The sequence below is a fragment of the Ixodes scapularis genome, unplaced genomic scaffold, assembly GCF_016920785.2.
Source record: "Ixodes scapularis isolate PalLabHiFi unplaced genomic scaffold, ASM1692078v2 PGA_scaffold3__209_contigs__length_174095766, whole genome shotgun sequence".
In the NCBI taxonomy this organism is placed as follows: Eukaryota; Metazoa; Arthropoda; class Arachnida; order Ixodida; family Ixodidae; genus Ixodes; species Ixodes scapularis.
The window spans coordinates 171,361,737-171,377,914 of NW_024609868.1; the positions used below are offsets into that span (position 1 = coordinate 171,361,737).

The 16,178-nt window shown below is 44.4% G+C and overlaps 1 protein-coding gene across 5 annotated transcripts in view; it reads right to left on the bottom strand.

Moving 5' to 3' along the window:
• The window catches only part of LOC8037525 (probable DNA helicase MCM9), a 93,797-nt gene that overhangs the window by 18,802 nt on the left and 58,817 nt on the right, over positions 1 to 16,178 (bottom strand). For all 5 annotated transcript variants that reach the window (XM_029977329.3, XM_029977328.3, XM_042292665.1 and 2 more), the window contains 2 exons: positions 14,258 to 14,338; positions 12,521 to 12,656 (listed from right to left, as the gene is read on the bottom strand). In XM_029977329.3, coding sequence (XP_029833189.3) covers positions 12,521 to 12,656; positions 14,258 to 14,338 — 217 coding nt within the window. The remainder of the gene's footprint in view (positions 1 to 12,520; positions 12,657 to 14,257; positions 14,339 to 16,178) is intronic.

The window sequence follows — 16,178 nt, forward strand, 5'->3', positions numbered from 1 at the left end:
GTATTTCTACAAATAAAAATTATTGAAAAATTCTCAGGGAAAGTTGCTCGCTGCTTTAGGCTCAGTTTCTTGTGATCTTTCAGAAATTATGATTAGTTGAAAATGTTTAAATTGACACCAAAACTCCCCTTTCACAGCAAGACCTTGATACCAGTAGACACATTCATCTAAACTGTACAACCCTTCTCACAATGGCTATGACCTTGGACACTTTTTTTTCAGAATAAATAACAAAACTCCCTAGGGAAACAAAAAATCTCAGATTTGGAGAACAGACGACAATACAGGAAAACACCAGCCGCAGAACCCGGAGGTGACCTATAAACTATAACATCTACCACCAAAATATTGAAGAAAAAAAAAAAAAAGAATTAACCGAAAGTAGTTTGAGAACTACAGTTTTTCCCGCTCATTTTAATCCAAGTGGCACCCAATTTAATCCAAGCACCACATAATTTAATCCTTGCGCTACCCAATTTAATCTCGGGGTCAGTCAATTTAATCCACAATATGTATATGCACTTATTGCCTTCTGAAACGACCTCAAGGATGACGCCTGGAGGGCGACATCTAGGACGACCTCAAGGACGGCGTCTAGGAAGACCTCCAGGTCATCCTAAACGCCTAGAGGACGATGTTTAGGACGACATCTAGGACGACCTCGTGGACAATGGCTGGGGTGACTTCTAGGACGACCTGGAGAACAACCTTGAGGACGACGTGTAAGAGGACCTCAAGGATGCGTTTAGGATGACCTCGAGGACAACCTCTCGGACGACCTCAAAAACAATGTCTAGGACGACATCAACGGCGACTTATAGAATCTCGAAGACGACACCTAGAGGGCGACGTCCTCTAGGTGTTGTCCTGTTGGTTGTTTTAGAAGTCGTCCTAGACTTTTTCCCTGAGGTCGTCTTAGCCATTGTCCCCGAGGTCGTCTTAGAGGTCGTCCTAGACGTCGTCCTAGAGGTCGTCCTAGACGTCGTCCTTTAGGCATCATCCTTGAGGTTGTTCAAGAAGTTGTCCTTGAGGTTGTCCTAGACGTTGTCTTCGAGGTTGTCCTAGACGTCGGCCTTGAGGTATCGCCCTTGAGGTCGTCCAAGAAGTTGTCCTAGACATTGTCCTCGAGGTCGTCCTAGGCGTCGTCCCTGAGGTCGTCCTAAACGTCGTCCTCTAGGCGGTGTTCGAGGTCATCCCTGAGGTCGTCCTAGACGTTGTCCTCTAAGCATCGTCCTAGACGTTGTTAATATAGCTTCGCTGGTCCTCCATCTTCACGTGAAGTGAAAGGGCTCTACATTTTTTCTATTAATAATAGAATCAAAGATTGTTTACCTCGGACGTATCGTGGACACCAAAGAGAGCCGTCGGACGAGGAGAAGGGCTCACTGGAAAAACTTCTGGTCCGACGCCACCCTCTGGTGTCCGGGGTAATTGAAGTGAAGTATAAAGTAACTCAAAAGTAACTAGAAGTAATCTAAAAAGTAATTGAATCATCAATATAGCTAATAATTATTAAATTGGCTGTAATATGACCCAAAGTAATCAAAATACTGGGTCAATAGCAGCTCAAACCACTTTAAAGGGTAATCATAATACAAATTTAGCTCATAAAAACGCAATTGGTTCGATATTAGCTCAAAGTAATGAAGAACCATCAAACTGTCAACTAAGCCAAATTAATGTTCGTTGAGTCAATAGTAACTCGAAATAATCAAGAACAAGAGTAACTGCAATGAAAATTGAGCTCATGATAGATAAATTGGTGGTGCAATAACTCCAAGTACTTAAAATTGTTACCACAGTGATGTGATTGGCCTTACCCATTTTGGAGCACCTTTTGGAGCAGCAAATGTGGCCTTTGGAGCAGCCAAGACAGTGTTTTCGAGCAGCAAAAGTGGCCTTTGGAGCAGCCAAAACAGTGTTTCGGAGCAGAAAAAGTGACTTTTGGAGCGTATATTCTTAGAAAAATAAATATTTGTTTTAAGTGCTGGACAAACGAAGCGCACTTTGTGTTGTGTTGTGATGTGTTGGGGCGGAATTCGCTGCTTGTGTTTTTGCTGCTGAGACACCCCACAAGTATACAGTGCTGTAAGCGTTGCCAAGAAATTCCCCCCCCAAAAAAAACAAGAAAAAAAAAAACACTTGCTTTTGTTTTACTGGTTCCCAACGTGGCAGATTTTTATAAAAAGTAAGCAAACATAAAACAATGGATTGCAAGCGTCCCGGCTGGTGCCTCTTGTGCAATCATGTTCACATGCATGTGAGGGCAACTTTGGCAGGCTTGCAGTTAGACGTGCTTCGTCGCGCGAGCGGAGACAACGGCTGTTCGACCGAAACCGAAGCCATGCCACTCCGCTCCGTCGCCAACTGATTCCCAAAATAGTATGCAAAATGTAAATGTCCAGCATACGACAATAAACAGTCCAGCGGCGCGTGCTTGCCAGGCTGGCGGGCGAGGTACAAGCTAGACACACAGAAAAAAAGAACCTGAGCGTATTGATGCAACACATTGCAAGCCAGGGTCAAAAAGGTCTTGGAGCGCTTTGTGTAACGACTGAACTCGAGACAAACAAGCGCGCTGTGCAGGTTCAGCGTGCAGACATTGTTTTCTTTGCTTAGCTCACTTCTCGTCATCAACTTTCCTTCGTGGCAAATTTTTCACGTACCGGGGTCCCTCTCAGAAGAAAGCCCACCGAGAGTCATTGAGTTAAAGAGGGATTTTTATAGCAGCGTATGATTTAACTAAGAGCAGGAATGTCGATGCGTTTCAGCTTAGGAGGCGCCATATCTGCAGCGACGTGGGGACGGCAACACACGACGTCGCGCAACCACGGCACTGTGGTCGCGCAAGCACTTCAGCTCACAAAGTAACTCTCGCCGCGCAAAAACGTGGTTTTGTTACACAGCATGACGGCATGTCTGGAACCCGGCACACTAACGTCGGAGTGTCCGCACACACCCGCGTCTATCGCTAAAAAATTAAAAAAAAAGAAAAAGAAAAAAAAAGACGCGAGACGAGATTTGAGACGACGAGAGCGCAAAACGCGAGACAGTGGGAAAAATCATGCAAGACCGCACAGGCGATTGATGCAAGGTACTTTCTCTCGGGCGGCGTCTTGTGCCACCTAGCCAACGCATGCTCAATTACGGTTCTCAGTTTAGTTTCGTTTTTGAAAGGCGACCAAGATTAGTCCTTTGGCGCAGGCTTGGCGCAGATTAGCCATATTTTGGCAAAATGTAGCAGGATGTAGCAGAGATAGCCTCTTGGCGCAGTTTGGCGCAGCAATCACATCACTGCACCAATATGTTAATTGGGTGGATTTAAAGCCCATTGGGTTAATAGTAAATAAAAAAGTAATCATGTCAATTATGCCCACAATAAATCAATTGGTTATAAATTAGCTGAAAATAATCAAGTCTCATTACAATGTCAATTAAACCGAATTAGGATTAATTTGGACAAGAGTAATAAAAATGTGAATCGAGCTCTTAAAAGACCAACTGCTTGAATGTGACCGCAAAGTAATCAGAAGAGTTACCAAATTGCGAAATAGGACAAATCCATTGGGTCAAGGAAACTCAAAGTAGCCAGAAGAGTAATCATAATATACATTAGGCTCATAATAAGTCTGCTTGTATGAAGATAACCTCAAAGTAATCAAAAAGTCATCTCAATGTCATTTCGGTTGAATTCAAGTCCACTGGGTTAAAAGTAACTCGATGTAGTCAATAGAGTAATAATAATCTCAACTGGGTTCATTATAAATCGGAGGTATAATAACACAAAGTAATCAAAAGAGTAGCCGAAATGTCAATTAGGCCGAATTAAAGTCCATTCGGTCAATACTAACTCAAAATAATCAAACAAGTAATTGTGATGTCAATTGAGCGAATATTAAATACTTTTGTTAAATATTAGCCAAAAAAATCAAAACAGTCATCGCAATATCAATCAGGCCGAATTAAAGTCCTTTGGATCGAAAGTAACCCGAAGTAATCAAGACTAATAATAACGTATGATTGAGCTCACAACCAATAAATTGGCACTTTAATTACACAAAGTAAACAAAAGTTGCCAAATGTCACTTAGGCTGAATTAAAGTCAATTGAATTGAGAGTAACTCAAAGTAATCAAAAGAGGAATCATAATGTCAATAATCATCACATAAAAATTCAATTCGTTAAAGATTAGCTAAAAATAATGAAGTCATCACAATGACATTTAATTCAAATTTATGGCCAATGGGTCAAAAGAAACCCGAAGTAATCTAAAGAGGAATAATAATGTCAACTGAGTTCATTATAGATCAATTGGAGCAATAATAACAAGAAGTAATCAAAAAAGTAATCATAAATTGCAATTGTACTTGTATCATCTGAACTGTAGCAATAGGTTAAGTCGAGTAATAGGAAAGGTTAAACAAAACGTCCATTCAGCTAAAATAAATTCGAGCGCGCCACAATAACTCAATATTACAAAAAGAGTAATCAACATATCAACTAAGCCTCATCACTAGTGGGACTAGTAACTCCAAGTAATCACAATAGGAATCAAATGATCAGTTGTCCCCCGAAATATCTAATTGTATAAACAATTATTCTAAGTTACCAAATGTGTAAGCAAACACGACCACCGAAGACAATAAGCGCATATATTTATATTGTGGATTAAATTGACTGACCCCGGGATTAAATTGGGTAGCGCAAGAATTAAATTATGTGGCGCTTGAATTCAATTTGGTGGCACTTGGATTAAATTGGCCGTCGCTTGGATTAAAATGAGTGGGAAAACCTGTAGTGCAAGACTAAGAACAAAAAACGACCAATCGGAGGGACCCTGACCTCTACACTACAAATTTAACAAAAAAACTTAAGATTCCAAGAAATGTTTTAGATTTTCTGCCAACTTGTATGAGGCCTAGGAAATACAATTCCCTATGGATTTTTTTTTTTTCGTTTCTCTTACGACTCTTTTTATATCATTTGATTCTCTGTGTACAACTTGTCTCTGACCAAAAAGCACTGCAACTGTTGCATTTTCCAATATGTTTTGTTAATTCTGAGTTTGTCACATTAATCTTTACTTTTATGCTTTAAAAAAACCCTAAAAGGAAAATATATGTATTTTTTTAAACAGTCTAGTTGGGACATGCGTGTCAAAAAATAAATACTATGCAAACATTTTTTTTTTTTTTCACAGCAATATTGACGGCGCAAGTTGGTCTCGGTAGTCGCCTCCTTTCCACTTGTTTTCTCTCTTGGCACTTTGGGTGCATGGAGGAGAGTCGGATCAGCTTGGCCATCACATAGAGGTGGAGAGTGTAGGACCATCTTGCTGAGGTGGAGTGTATGACCATTCAGTGACGTCACAAACTTTAAGAGCACAAGTTAAAATAAATCTCGTACAATCAATACTGCTCTAAAAATGTTCTTTTTGCGTAAATATTTTTTCTACATTAAAGTTTTATTTCATTGTTTAAAAATAAATTGTAGAGCCCTTCCACTTCACGTGAAGCAGGAGGACCAGCGAAGCTGTTATCTTTACGATGTCTAGGACGGTGCCTAGAGGATGTCTAGGACGACCTCTAGGACGACTTCTAGGATGATTTTTAGGGCGACCTCAAGGATGACTTCTAGGATGACCTCAAGTACAATGTCTCGGACGACCTCAAGGACAATGTCTCGGACGACCTCAAGGACAATGTCTAGAGGACGACTTCTCAGACTTCTAGGATGACCTCGAGGGCGACTTCTAGGACAACGTCTAGGACGACCTCAAATACAATGTCTAGGACGACCTCAAGAACGACGTCTAGAGGACGACTTCTCAAACAACTTCTAGGACGACCTCGAGGACGACTTATAGGACAACGTCTAGGAAGACCTCAAGTACAATGACTAGGACGACCTCAAGGACGACGTCTAGAGGACGACATCTCAGACTCCTAGGACGACCTCAAGTACAATGTCTAGGACGGCCCCAAGGACGACGTCTAGAGGACGACTTCTCAGACAACTTCTAGGACGACCTCAAGGACGACGTCTAGAGGACGACTTTTCAGACAACTTATAGAACAACCTCGAGGACGTCTAGGACCATGCTTAGGGCGACCTCAAGGACGACCTCGAGAATGATGCCTAAAGATGATAACAAGAGATCAGGACCTCACTATATCTAACAATGACAAGGAAGGCTGACTCGCGCTCGTTGCCCCTTTTTAGAGCGCAGCTCTTAGGGGCCCGTTTCCGGCTTGAGCGGCGTCGGCATCGCCGTCGCCGTCGGCGTCGCCGTCAATGTAACTGCGCGGTGCATCATGGGAAATGTCCCATAATGCACCGCGCGAGCCCCCACCGGGGTCACGTGACCCCCCAAGGTCACGTGACCCCCCGAAGTCACGTGACCCCCTCCTCGAGGTCACGTGACCCCCGCCGATGTCGCGTGACCCCCCGATGACGTCATCGTCACTGATGACGTCACCGGCATCCACATCGTCATCGTCATCATCACTGATGACGTCACCGGCATCCACATCGTCATCATCACTGATGACGTCACCGGCATCCACATCGTCATCATCACTGATGACGTCACCGGCATCCGCATCGTCATCGTCATCATCACTGATGACGTCACCGGCATCCACATCGTCATCGTCATCATCACTGATGACGTCACCGGCATCCACATCGTCATCGTCATCATCACTGATGACGTCACCGGCATCCGCATCGTCATCGTCATCATCACTGATGACGTCACCGGCTTCCACATCGTCATCATCACTGATGACGTCACCGGCATCCGCATCGTCATCATCATTGATGACGTTACCGACATCCGCATTGTCATCGTCATCATCACTGATGACGTCATCAGTGACGTCACTGATGTCGTCACCGGCATCCGCATCGTCATCGTCATCATCACTGATGACGTCACCAGCGACGTCACTGATGACGTCACCGACATTCGCATCGTCATCGTCACTGGTGAAGTCATCAGTGACGTCACTAATGACGTCATCGGTACCCGCATCGTCATCGTCACTGATGACGTCATCAGTGACGTCAGTGATGACATCATCGGCATTGGGGGTCACGCGACCCCCAAGGTCACGTGACCCTCCCCCTGGTTAGTTTAACCCCCCCCCCCAGTGCCCTTCCCTCCTCCTCCTCAAGAGCTGCACTCTAATTCGGCGTTACAGGGAGTTGTAAGCGGCTTTCATTTTTGTTTTTATTTATTCATACTTGACACCTTTCTGTTTTATTTATTTATACTTGCCACGACCAAAGGGCAGTTTTTTATCGACATGTGAGGAGACATTTTTTTCCAGACCCTAGCGTAAAACAACTTCGCTGTAAAAAATATTTTTCTTTTCAGTGGTCCTTTAAGAGCATACCATTCACGCATTTCGAGCTTTGCCCTATACCTAAAGCAACATGCAAGGGGGATCTCATATACTACACCTTTTTTACAGGGAACCGACCTCTGCTGATGTGCCTTTTGACATATCATCTTCTTGCTGAACTGAAAAGGCGTCAGGCAGTTCAGTTTGAAATCTGCTCTGAATGCCACGTCAATTCCTAACTTTTTGGCGGAGGCTTTGGATTGTGTGAAATCTGATGGAAATATGGGATCGCTGTTACCTTCCTCTTGGTTCTTTGTCACACTTACTTCTAACCTTGCACTGCTGTCCTAGTTGTTTTGTTATGAAATCTTTCATACCCAGCACTTGCTAGCTTCCTCCATTATTTATTCACTATGTGGCTCATCCAATGTGTGCACGATTTCTGCATTGCATTTAACATTAAAGACTACACAACTCCCGCTTTGACCGACCTGGCATGACAACTATTCCCATTTAACACAGGTTTTACAATTTTCTTCCCATATTCCCAGCATAGAACTTCTTTGATATGCATGCACAAATCCAGAAACTACAATAACACACCCTACGGTTCCTCTACAGTAAACCTAAGCTCCGGAGCTGCTGATTTCACCAACACTTCCAAATCCGGTGATTGCTTTTCATAAACTGAAGTAATAAAAATGTCATCTACATACCTTCTTACTAGGCAACGATTTGAGGCATCAAGGTCTAAACTGTCTGTCCCTGTGTTATCCAGATGCTGAAATAAAGTTCTGCCAACATTGAAGCAAAGACACAGACGATCCCATGCATACTCCACCTTTCTGCACTGCCGCGCCCAATGATATAAGTTATAACGAAATAGCGGCTATAGTGAAGCGATCAAAATTTCCTATTCCTGTTTGCACTTTTTGCCATTTTTCCGTTAGCCCCTTTGCACTATTTTTCCCGTTTGCACTTCAGTCAAACCTCGATGTAACAAACTTCTATGTAACGAAACCCCCCATGTAACGAAGTACATAACCTTTTCTCACCGCAAGTGTATGCACGCCATATATTTTTTGACCTCTATGTAACGAAGTCCCGCTGGCCGAAATTTCTATGTAACGAAGTTTCATGGACAATTCGTCACAAACTTTTGGGTCCCAAAGGGGATTTTGGGAAGCCCATGCGGTGAAACAGGCCTTCGATAAAGTGCAAAGGGTGAAACAGGCCGAATCTGGTGAGCATGGTGTACAGAATGGCCACTAGAGGGTACTAGAGCCGCAACCGTTTCGTCCGTCGGCTTTGTTCACGCCGCGTAGTTCGTTTCGAGGCCTAACTAAACGCGTGCGTTTCTCGTTGTCTTGGGCGATGGAGCCTCGAAGGCGATTGAGCCACCCCAGACAACGTCGACCTCAACGACTTTCTATACGGCGGACTCTGTTGTCATTGCGTTGGAGGAGGTGACCGACGAGGCGATGGCTAGCGATGTTCGTAGGAACTCGCAAGACGGGGACGACATCGAGCCTGATGAGCAAGACACCTGCAATGTGCCCAGTAACCGTGAAGTGGTGGACGCGATCGATGCCTTGAGGCGGTTCGTGAGCACAAAGCAAGACAAAGACGCGATGCAGGCCGTCTGGGTTTGTAAACGTCATGTGATGCCAATAATATTGCCAACAGTGGCCCAGAAAAAGGTGACGGACTACTTTCAACCGAAATAAAGGCATCCTCGGTGAGTTTAGTGCACCCGAGAAAAATTTGTGGAAACTTTATTTAACGTTAGCCCCGAATTTCTATGTAGTGAAATTTCAATGTAACGAAGTAAATTCCGAACTTTACCGACTTCGTTACATCAAGGTTTGACTGTATTTGCACAAATATAACGCGACCACAAATAGTATAATGTGAGGGCAAATTTTGAAGCACCTAAAAAAAAGAAAAATGATTACTATTATAATGCAAACATAGAGTTGCCGCACCCGGGGCATAGCGTAAGTGAAAAGGAGACAAGAATCTGGAAAATGTTGTGCACGTTTTGACTGCACTCATTGTCTCTGCTCAGATTCCTCTCACTGTTGCATTCGCGACTTCAGAGTTACGCTTGTCTCGTAGTTTCTTTTCTTTCGGAGCAAGCTCTTTGTCCGTAAGCTATTCCTCTTGAACCACGGCTGTGTCAAGTCGGTTGGTTTATGAGACACATGAAGCAGAAACACCAATGCAAAACGCCAGAACTCTCGAGCAGAAACTAATTATACAGGCAGAACAAAGAGTGCTGAAAGCTATACACAATCGTTCTCGCCCTTGCTACAGCCCATGTGCATGAACACACACTTTGTGTTTCATGATTGCACGAACATGGCCAGTGGTCTTGGCTTGGTTTGGCTTGAACTGACCAGAGTCCCGCACTCCAATGTGGAGCGTCGTGTTTTTGTCATTTTTGCGGCTGCGTGCATTGTACAAACATGAAAATGACCGAGAGTGCTTTCAAAACTGTCGTTTCCTCCTTTTTATGTGGCGCAAGAACTAGTAACTTTCGTCCTCCCGTTCCTCTTCGCACCCTCAAAGGGATGGCCTTCTCCCAATTCACGCACCTTGAGGCCAAGCTTAATTCCAAACATAACACGACGTGCGTTTCGAAGCACGTAATTTTTTAGAAAACAACTGGCGTTATATTTGTGTAAATACAATATTTTTGTCTGTTTATAGTGAAGTAAATTGAGCAGCTCCTAAGGATTGTGGGATTTCCCTTGCTGCTACCCGTCTCGGAGAATGACACAGCACACCGGTTCAACAACACGTAAACATTTAATGACCGCAATCGCCTGCGCCGCGATCCCAACCGCCCCCGCGCATCCGCTGCGACGGCCTTTTATCAGCGGCGGAGCGCCGCTCGCGTGGCCAGTTGCCCTTGGCCCCCTCGTGGCCAAGATGACCACTTATGATTGTCGGAGGGGCAGCCTGGGCCAACCGCTTGGAATCGCCAGGTTGCCCACAGGATATAGCTAAAAAAAATTTCGTGATAATTTAAAAAATAAAATTACAGGACTACACTTAAGACTGCTTACGCATTAAACTAGGAAGGCGAAAGCATTATAGTCCCGTGGGAGAAACGCTTTTGAATAATGTTTCTACATATATTAAAGTTTAGACAACGTCCTCGAGATCGACGCCAAATACGGCGTCTAGAACGACCTCTAGGATGACCTCAAGGACGACCTTAAGGATGACGACGAGAACGGCGCCTAAGGCCCGCTTTAGACGGAGCAATTTCACCCAGCAACTTGACGTCGCAACACAAGTAACACGGGCCGCCCGCATTCACACGCAGCAACCGAATTGCTACGACTTGCTATCAATCATCATCATTCAATTTGATTTTAGAGCGCAGCTCTTAGGGGCCCGTTTCCGGCTTGAGCGGCGGCGGCGTCGGCATAACCGCGAAGTCACTTGACTCCCCCCCAGGTCATGTGACCCCCCCTGACATCAGACGACCCCCCCTGAAGTCACGTGACCTCAAGGAGTCACCTATCCCTCAGTACCCTTCCATCCCCCTCCTCCTCAAGAGGTGCGCTCTAATCCGGCGTTACAGGAAATTGTTAACGGCTTTAATTTTTTCTTGCACTTTTTAGACACACAGCTACACGCTAAAAATGTGTTTTTATATCTTTGAATGGCATTGTCATCTTTCTGAAAAGGTTTAGTTCCAAAAATGATTCATTTCAAACCAGAACCAAGTCTTTAGCTGTCATCATCACCACCACAAGGGTGTCACGTGAAAATATTGTGTCCCTGATTGGCTGCTGCCACTCCAAACGTCTCCGAGTTGTTCCAGTTGCTCGTCCGTTTCGAGCCAGACCCGATCTCAGCAATTCGCGTCTATCTAAGGAAAGCTAGGGAAAAACCCGGCAGCAACCTCAAAATTGCTGGAAAAGTTGCCCCGTCTGAAGTGGGCCTAAAGGACAACATCGAGAACTGGGCAGATACATTTGCCTGTGGAAGCCGGCATAGATGTAGGTGCTGCCATTATTGTCAAGGCCATAGATGTAGATGCGGTCGCCTCACAGTTTATCACACAAAGTACACAACGAGCACAGATGAAGTCCGAAGAGCACCTTTTGCACGCGGCACTTCGGCGGTGACATCACGCTGATGATGTATGATGACGCTTGATGACATAACGCAGAGCTGTGTATAGAGAACGCTTGGTCAATGGGAGGAGCGGGCAGAGCCAGGGCGTGCACCAGACGCAGTAAGAGGGCTTGAGCCACTTCTGATCCTCTCGGCACAGAGGCCACTTCTGATCCTCTCGGCACAGAGGCCATTTCTGATGCTCTCCCGCTAAATCTAGCGGGGAAAATTTTTCCGCTAGATTTAGCGGGAAAATTTTTCCGCTAGATTTAGCGGGGAATTTTTTCCGCTATATCTATCGGGGAAAATTTTTCCGCAACATTTAGCGGGGAAATTTTTCCGCTAAGCGGGGAAATTTTTTCCGCTAGATTTAGCGGGGAAATTTTTCCGCTAAATCTAGCGGGGAAAATTTTTCCGCTAGATTTAGCGGAGAAATGTTTCCGCTAAATCTAGCAGGGATATTTTTCCGCTAGATTTAGCGGGGAAATTTTTCCGCTAAATCTAGCGGGGAATTTTTTCCGCTAAATCTAGCGGAGAAATTTTTCCGCTAGATTTAGCGGAGAAATTTTTCCGCTAGATTTAGCGGGAAAATTTTTCCACTAGATTTAGCGGGGAATTTTTTCCGCTAAATCTAGCAGGGAAAATTTTTACGCTAGATTTAGCGGAGAAATTTTTCCGCTAAATCTAGCGGGGAAATTTACCCATAATGCACCGCGGGGTTACGGCGACGGCGACAGCGACGGCGACGCCGCTCAAGCCGGGAACGGGCCCCTAAGAGCTGCGCTCTAAAAACTATGAGCCGAGTTGCAAATGCGACTGTGAGAAGGAGCAGAGCAGTCACCACGAGTGCAGTCAAAACGTACACCAATATTTTCCAGGTTTCCGTCTCCTTTTCAGTTTTGCTACATCCTTGAGTGCAGCCTTAAATCGCGTTATAATAGTAATCTTTTTTTGTATCTTTTGTCGAGGGCTTCTAAACTTTCCCTCGTATTATATTCGTGGTCAGATTACATTCACGCAAATACAAAATTCCTTACCCAGGGGGTCCTGACCCAGTAGGATAAACTTTGAGACCAGGCGGTCCCAGCCCTCGCTGTGGCAATCCTTGAGGACCAGGACCAGGTCGAAGCGACTCAGCAGGGGGCTCGCAATCCCAGTGTTCAGGTCCAGCTCCTGAAAGCGGAAAGGGAAGGCACCCAATCGCGCGACAGGCACACCATTTCTTGATTCCTTCCATGACACAGCGACTTCAGAAGAAATTTTGCCCCCTGCGGTAATGATGTTTCGTCCTTAAGCTCGGAAGGAGGAAGATTTGTTCTCGTAGCCGGCGTTTAAGCGATTACTGGCTCTTTACCGATGCAACTATCGAACGCGACTATAAAATCTTCGGGACGTGTAGGTTTACGAAACAGTCCTAGAAAGCCCATTTTTTTCCAATTTCCAGCCTTTGGAATTTAGACAATAGACCTCTTGCACAATCGGAGCGATCCTAGCAGCCAGATGCCACGCGGAGCATTCTGTACTGGGCCCTCTTTTGTTCCTTATCTTTATTAATGACCTCCCCTCGCGTCCGTCATCCTCAATTGGTCTGTTGTTGACGACTGCGTTATTTATTTTTAAATTACTAATGATTCTGATGTCCAATTCCTTCAAACTGATCTTGATCATATTTCCCATTGGTGCTATAAATGGCAAATGAAGCTCAATATTAGCAAATGTACATCCATGAATATCACACAAGAATAACACTTGTCCGTCTTACATGGGAAATGTTGTACTGGACTGTATCTTCATATAAATATTGTGGGTGGTGTACACATTGCTAGCAACCTTTCGTGGAAAGCTCATATTGAGCATGTAATTAATACTGCTAATTGCCATGCCGGGATCCCTTAAAAAAAACTTCTCCCACGCATTAGTCCCTAAAACTTCTTTAATACAAATCCTTGGTCTGCACTAAACTGGAGTATGCTGCCTCCATCTGGGATCCAGCCAAAATACTCGCATTATCACTAAAGCCGTTCAAAATCACTCTTTTCGCTTCATACTGCATAGCTATCACTGCACTTTTACCGCGTCAACAATGCAAAAATGTTCCAAAAGCCGGGATTCATGATTAAAAACAATTACCGCCGACTTGCATAACAATATCAACATTTATCGGACGTTTGGTCTCCTATACGGGAGACATCATCAGTGCGGCCTGGGAACACCCGACTAGCTACCAGAAATCAAGCGGCACAAGCGTCAACAATGAAACAACCTTAGGCTCGCCTGACCTCTTCCTCCGTAGAAAAATGGCTCGTCTGTTTGTTTCACAAAATATATCATCATAACCCAACACTACGTCAACATCTCTTAACAAAACCATCTTATGTCTCATCTCGTGTCGATCACCAAAGTAAAGTAGGCATCGCTCATTGTCGGACATCAACCTTTATGCAGTCTTTTATACCTATGTCATCACTGGACTGGAATCGCCTTCCCACACTTATCGCTGACTTAACTGAAAGTGCCGATTTTAAAAATGCTGTTCATAATTATATTGTTTTTCCGATTTTTTTTTATGAAGTTCCGGGCCGTGTTAGACTGCCTAATTTAATAATATGTACGTGCTACTTTGGTCCACTCCCCTCTGTTATGCCTTCCAGCCCCGAGGGGCTGAATAAACAAATAATAAATAAATAATGCAACACGAGCAGCGTTGAGAGGAGATTTTTAGAAGTAGTCTATTGACTCAACAAAGGCTTTGAGTCGCGACGCTTGGCACCTACCCCGTCTGCGGAACAGGAGCCCTTTGGGTTGGTGGCCGCCAGCACGGAACACCGGGTGCTCAGCTTGCTCACCAGTCCAGCCTGCGCACATCGACCCACTCCCATCCATCGTCTCAAACACCCACAAACCTAACAAGTTGACATTCCATTCTCAAAACAAGCTTCCACCCAAAACCACACGCCCGTGCGCACACTTCGGCACTTTGTGCAACTTTTACGAAGCCGTCCAACTATCCAACACGAGACGGAAACAGGCTCAGAGTTTGTTGGAGAGAAAGCCGTCGTGACCAAAGGCGCTGCCGTAAAAACTTTTAACTAAGGATTTCGCAAACCTCTCGAAGTCAAAAACTTTGGATTGGGCTAGTTGGTTCATTGTGATCTAGGACTTAAAAGTGCCAAAAACACGGACGAAGAACAAACACATACAACACGAAGTGGCACTAAATTTCAGCTGATTTAATTGAGGGAAGCTACCCAGCACACATCCGTGAAGACACTTTCCTATCTGGCCAACCCCCTGCAATAAAAGCAACCCATAAACACAAACGAGAATGATTCAGACATTCATATCAGTTCAACGTGTCTACACAAAACCATCTAGAAAAGAAGCTCTCTTGTCATTTAGTAAAATCAAAGACATGCTGACGCAGTTGTCACCTGAGGACTTTATAAAATACGCTCCAACTATTTCCCTTTCAGTCTACTCGTTTGCTCTTTTAATAAATTTTGTTAATTCTACCAAGGGATCACACCCGCACCGCATGCAGTGTACTGCAAGATGTCCCCCCGATTTGTTAGCAACTGCTAGACGAAGTTCACACACCCTTTCACTAAAACACCGCCCAGTCTGTCCAATATACACGCGCCGGCACGTTGGCGGAATCTCGTAAATAACATTAGAGGCACAAGATGTGTACTGAGTGACGCGTTTCTTCGAGCATTGAACACGTTTCTGTCTAGTCGTCATAGGACAAACTTTTGCCAGCTTGCATGGAGCGGAAAAAACAACATTGACATCATTCTTAATTGCTACTTCTCAAGGTTGTGCAACACCTTGCGCAAATAAGGAATGTGTTGCCTTTACTTTTGATCTTTTATAGGAGGTTTTCACACACGTTGGTAATCAAGCAGGCAAGGTAGCCCGCCTGCTTGAAGCAGGCGGGGTAGCCTGAAGTTCAAAGCTAGTCGTCAAAGCGTAATGGCAGCTTTTTGTCAGAGCAGCCTGAAGACAGGTGAGAGCAATTCCTCGCTTTATCAAATTAGAATGAGCGCTATCAAAAGACGAGATTCTCTTTTAAAGCAGTAATTTAAATTTGAGCTGGTTGGTACTTCAACATGATAAAACAGTGCACAGAACACGAAAGAAGAGAAAAGACAGGTAGAGCGGAAGCACAGCACTCTTCTACTCTAGCTGTCCTCTCTCTTTCTTCGTGTTCTGTGCACCGTTCTATCCTATTGAAGAAGCTCTTTCTCGAATGCGGTTTGTACAACCAGCACACTTCATATGTAAAAGTAAGCTGTAGGTCTAAAAACTGAATGCACTTGTCCATGGAAAGCTCCCAGGTGAACTTCAGTTTGTCCAACTTGGCGTCAAACAATTTGACGACGTTTGTAACAACATCATGAAAACACATCTCCGAGTGATCATTCATAATAACCAGAAAATCGTCTAAACATCCAAAAATTCAAAGCATTTGCATCTCATTAAGGCCTTCCAATATGCACTTGTCCATGGATGATAAAAAAATATCACACAAAACTGGGGCTCTCGAGGAACCAAAACAAACACCCGCTTTTTGCAAGTAAAACTCATCCTTAAAGTTGAAAACCGTCGACCGCAGATAAAATTCCAACAACGCTGAAAAACGGTCACTGCCAACATGCACCTGTAGAGTTTTGAAAATCGATTTATTAATCTTGT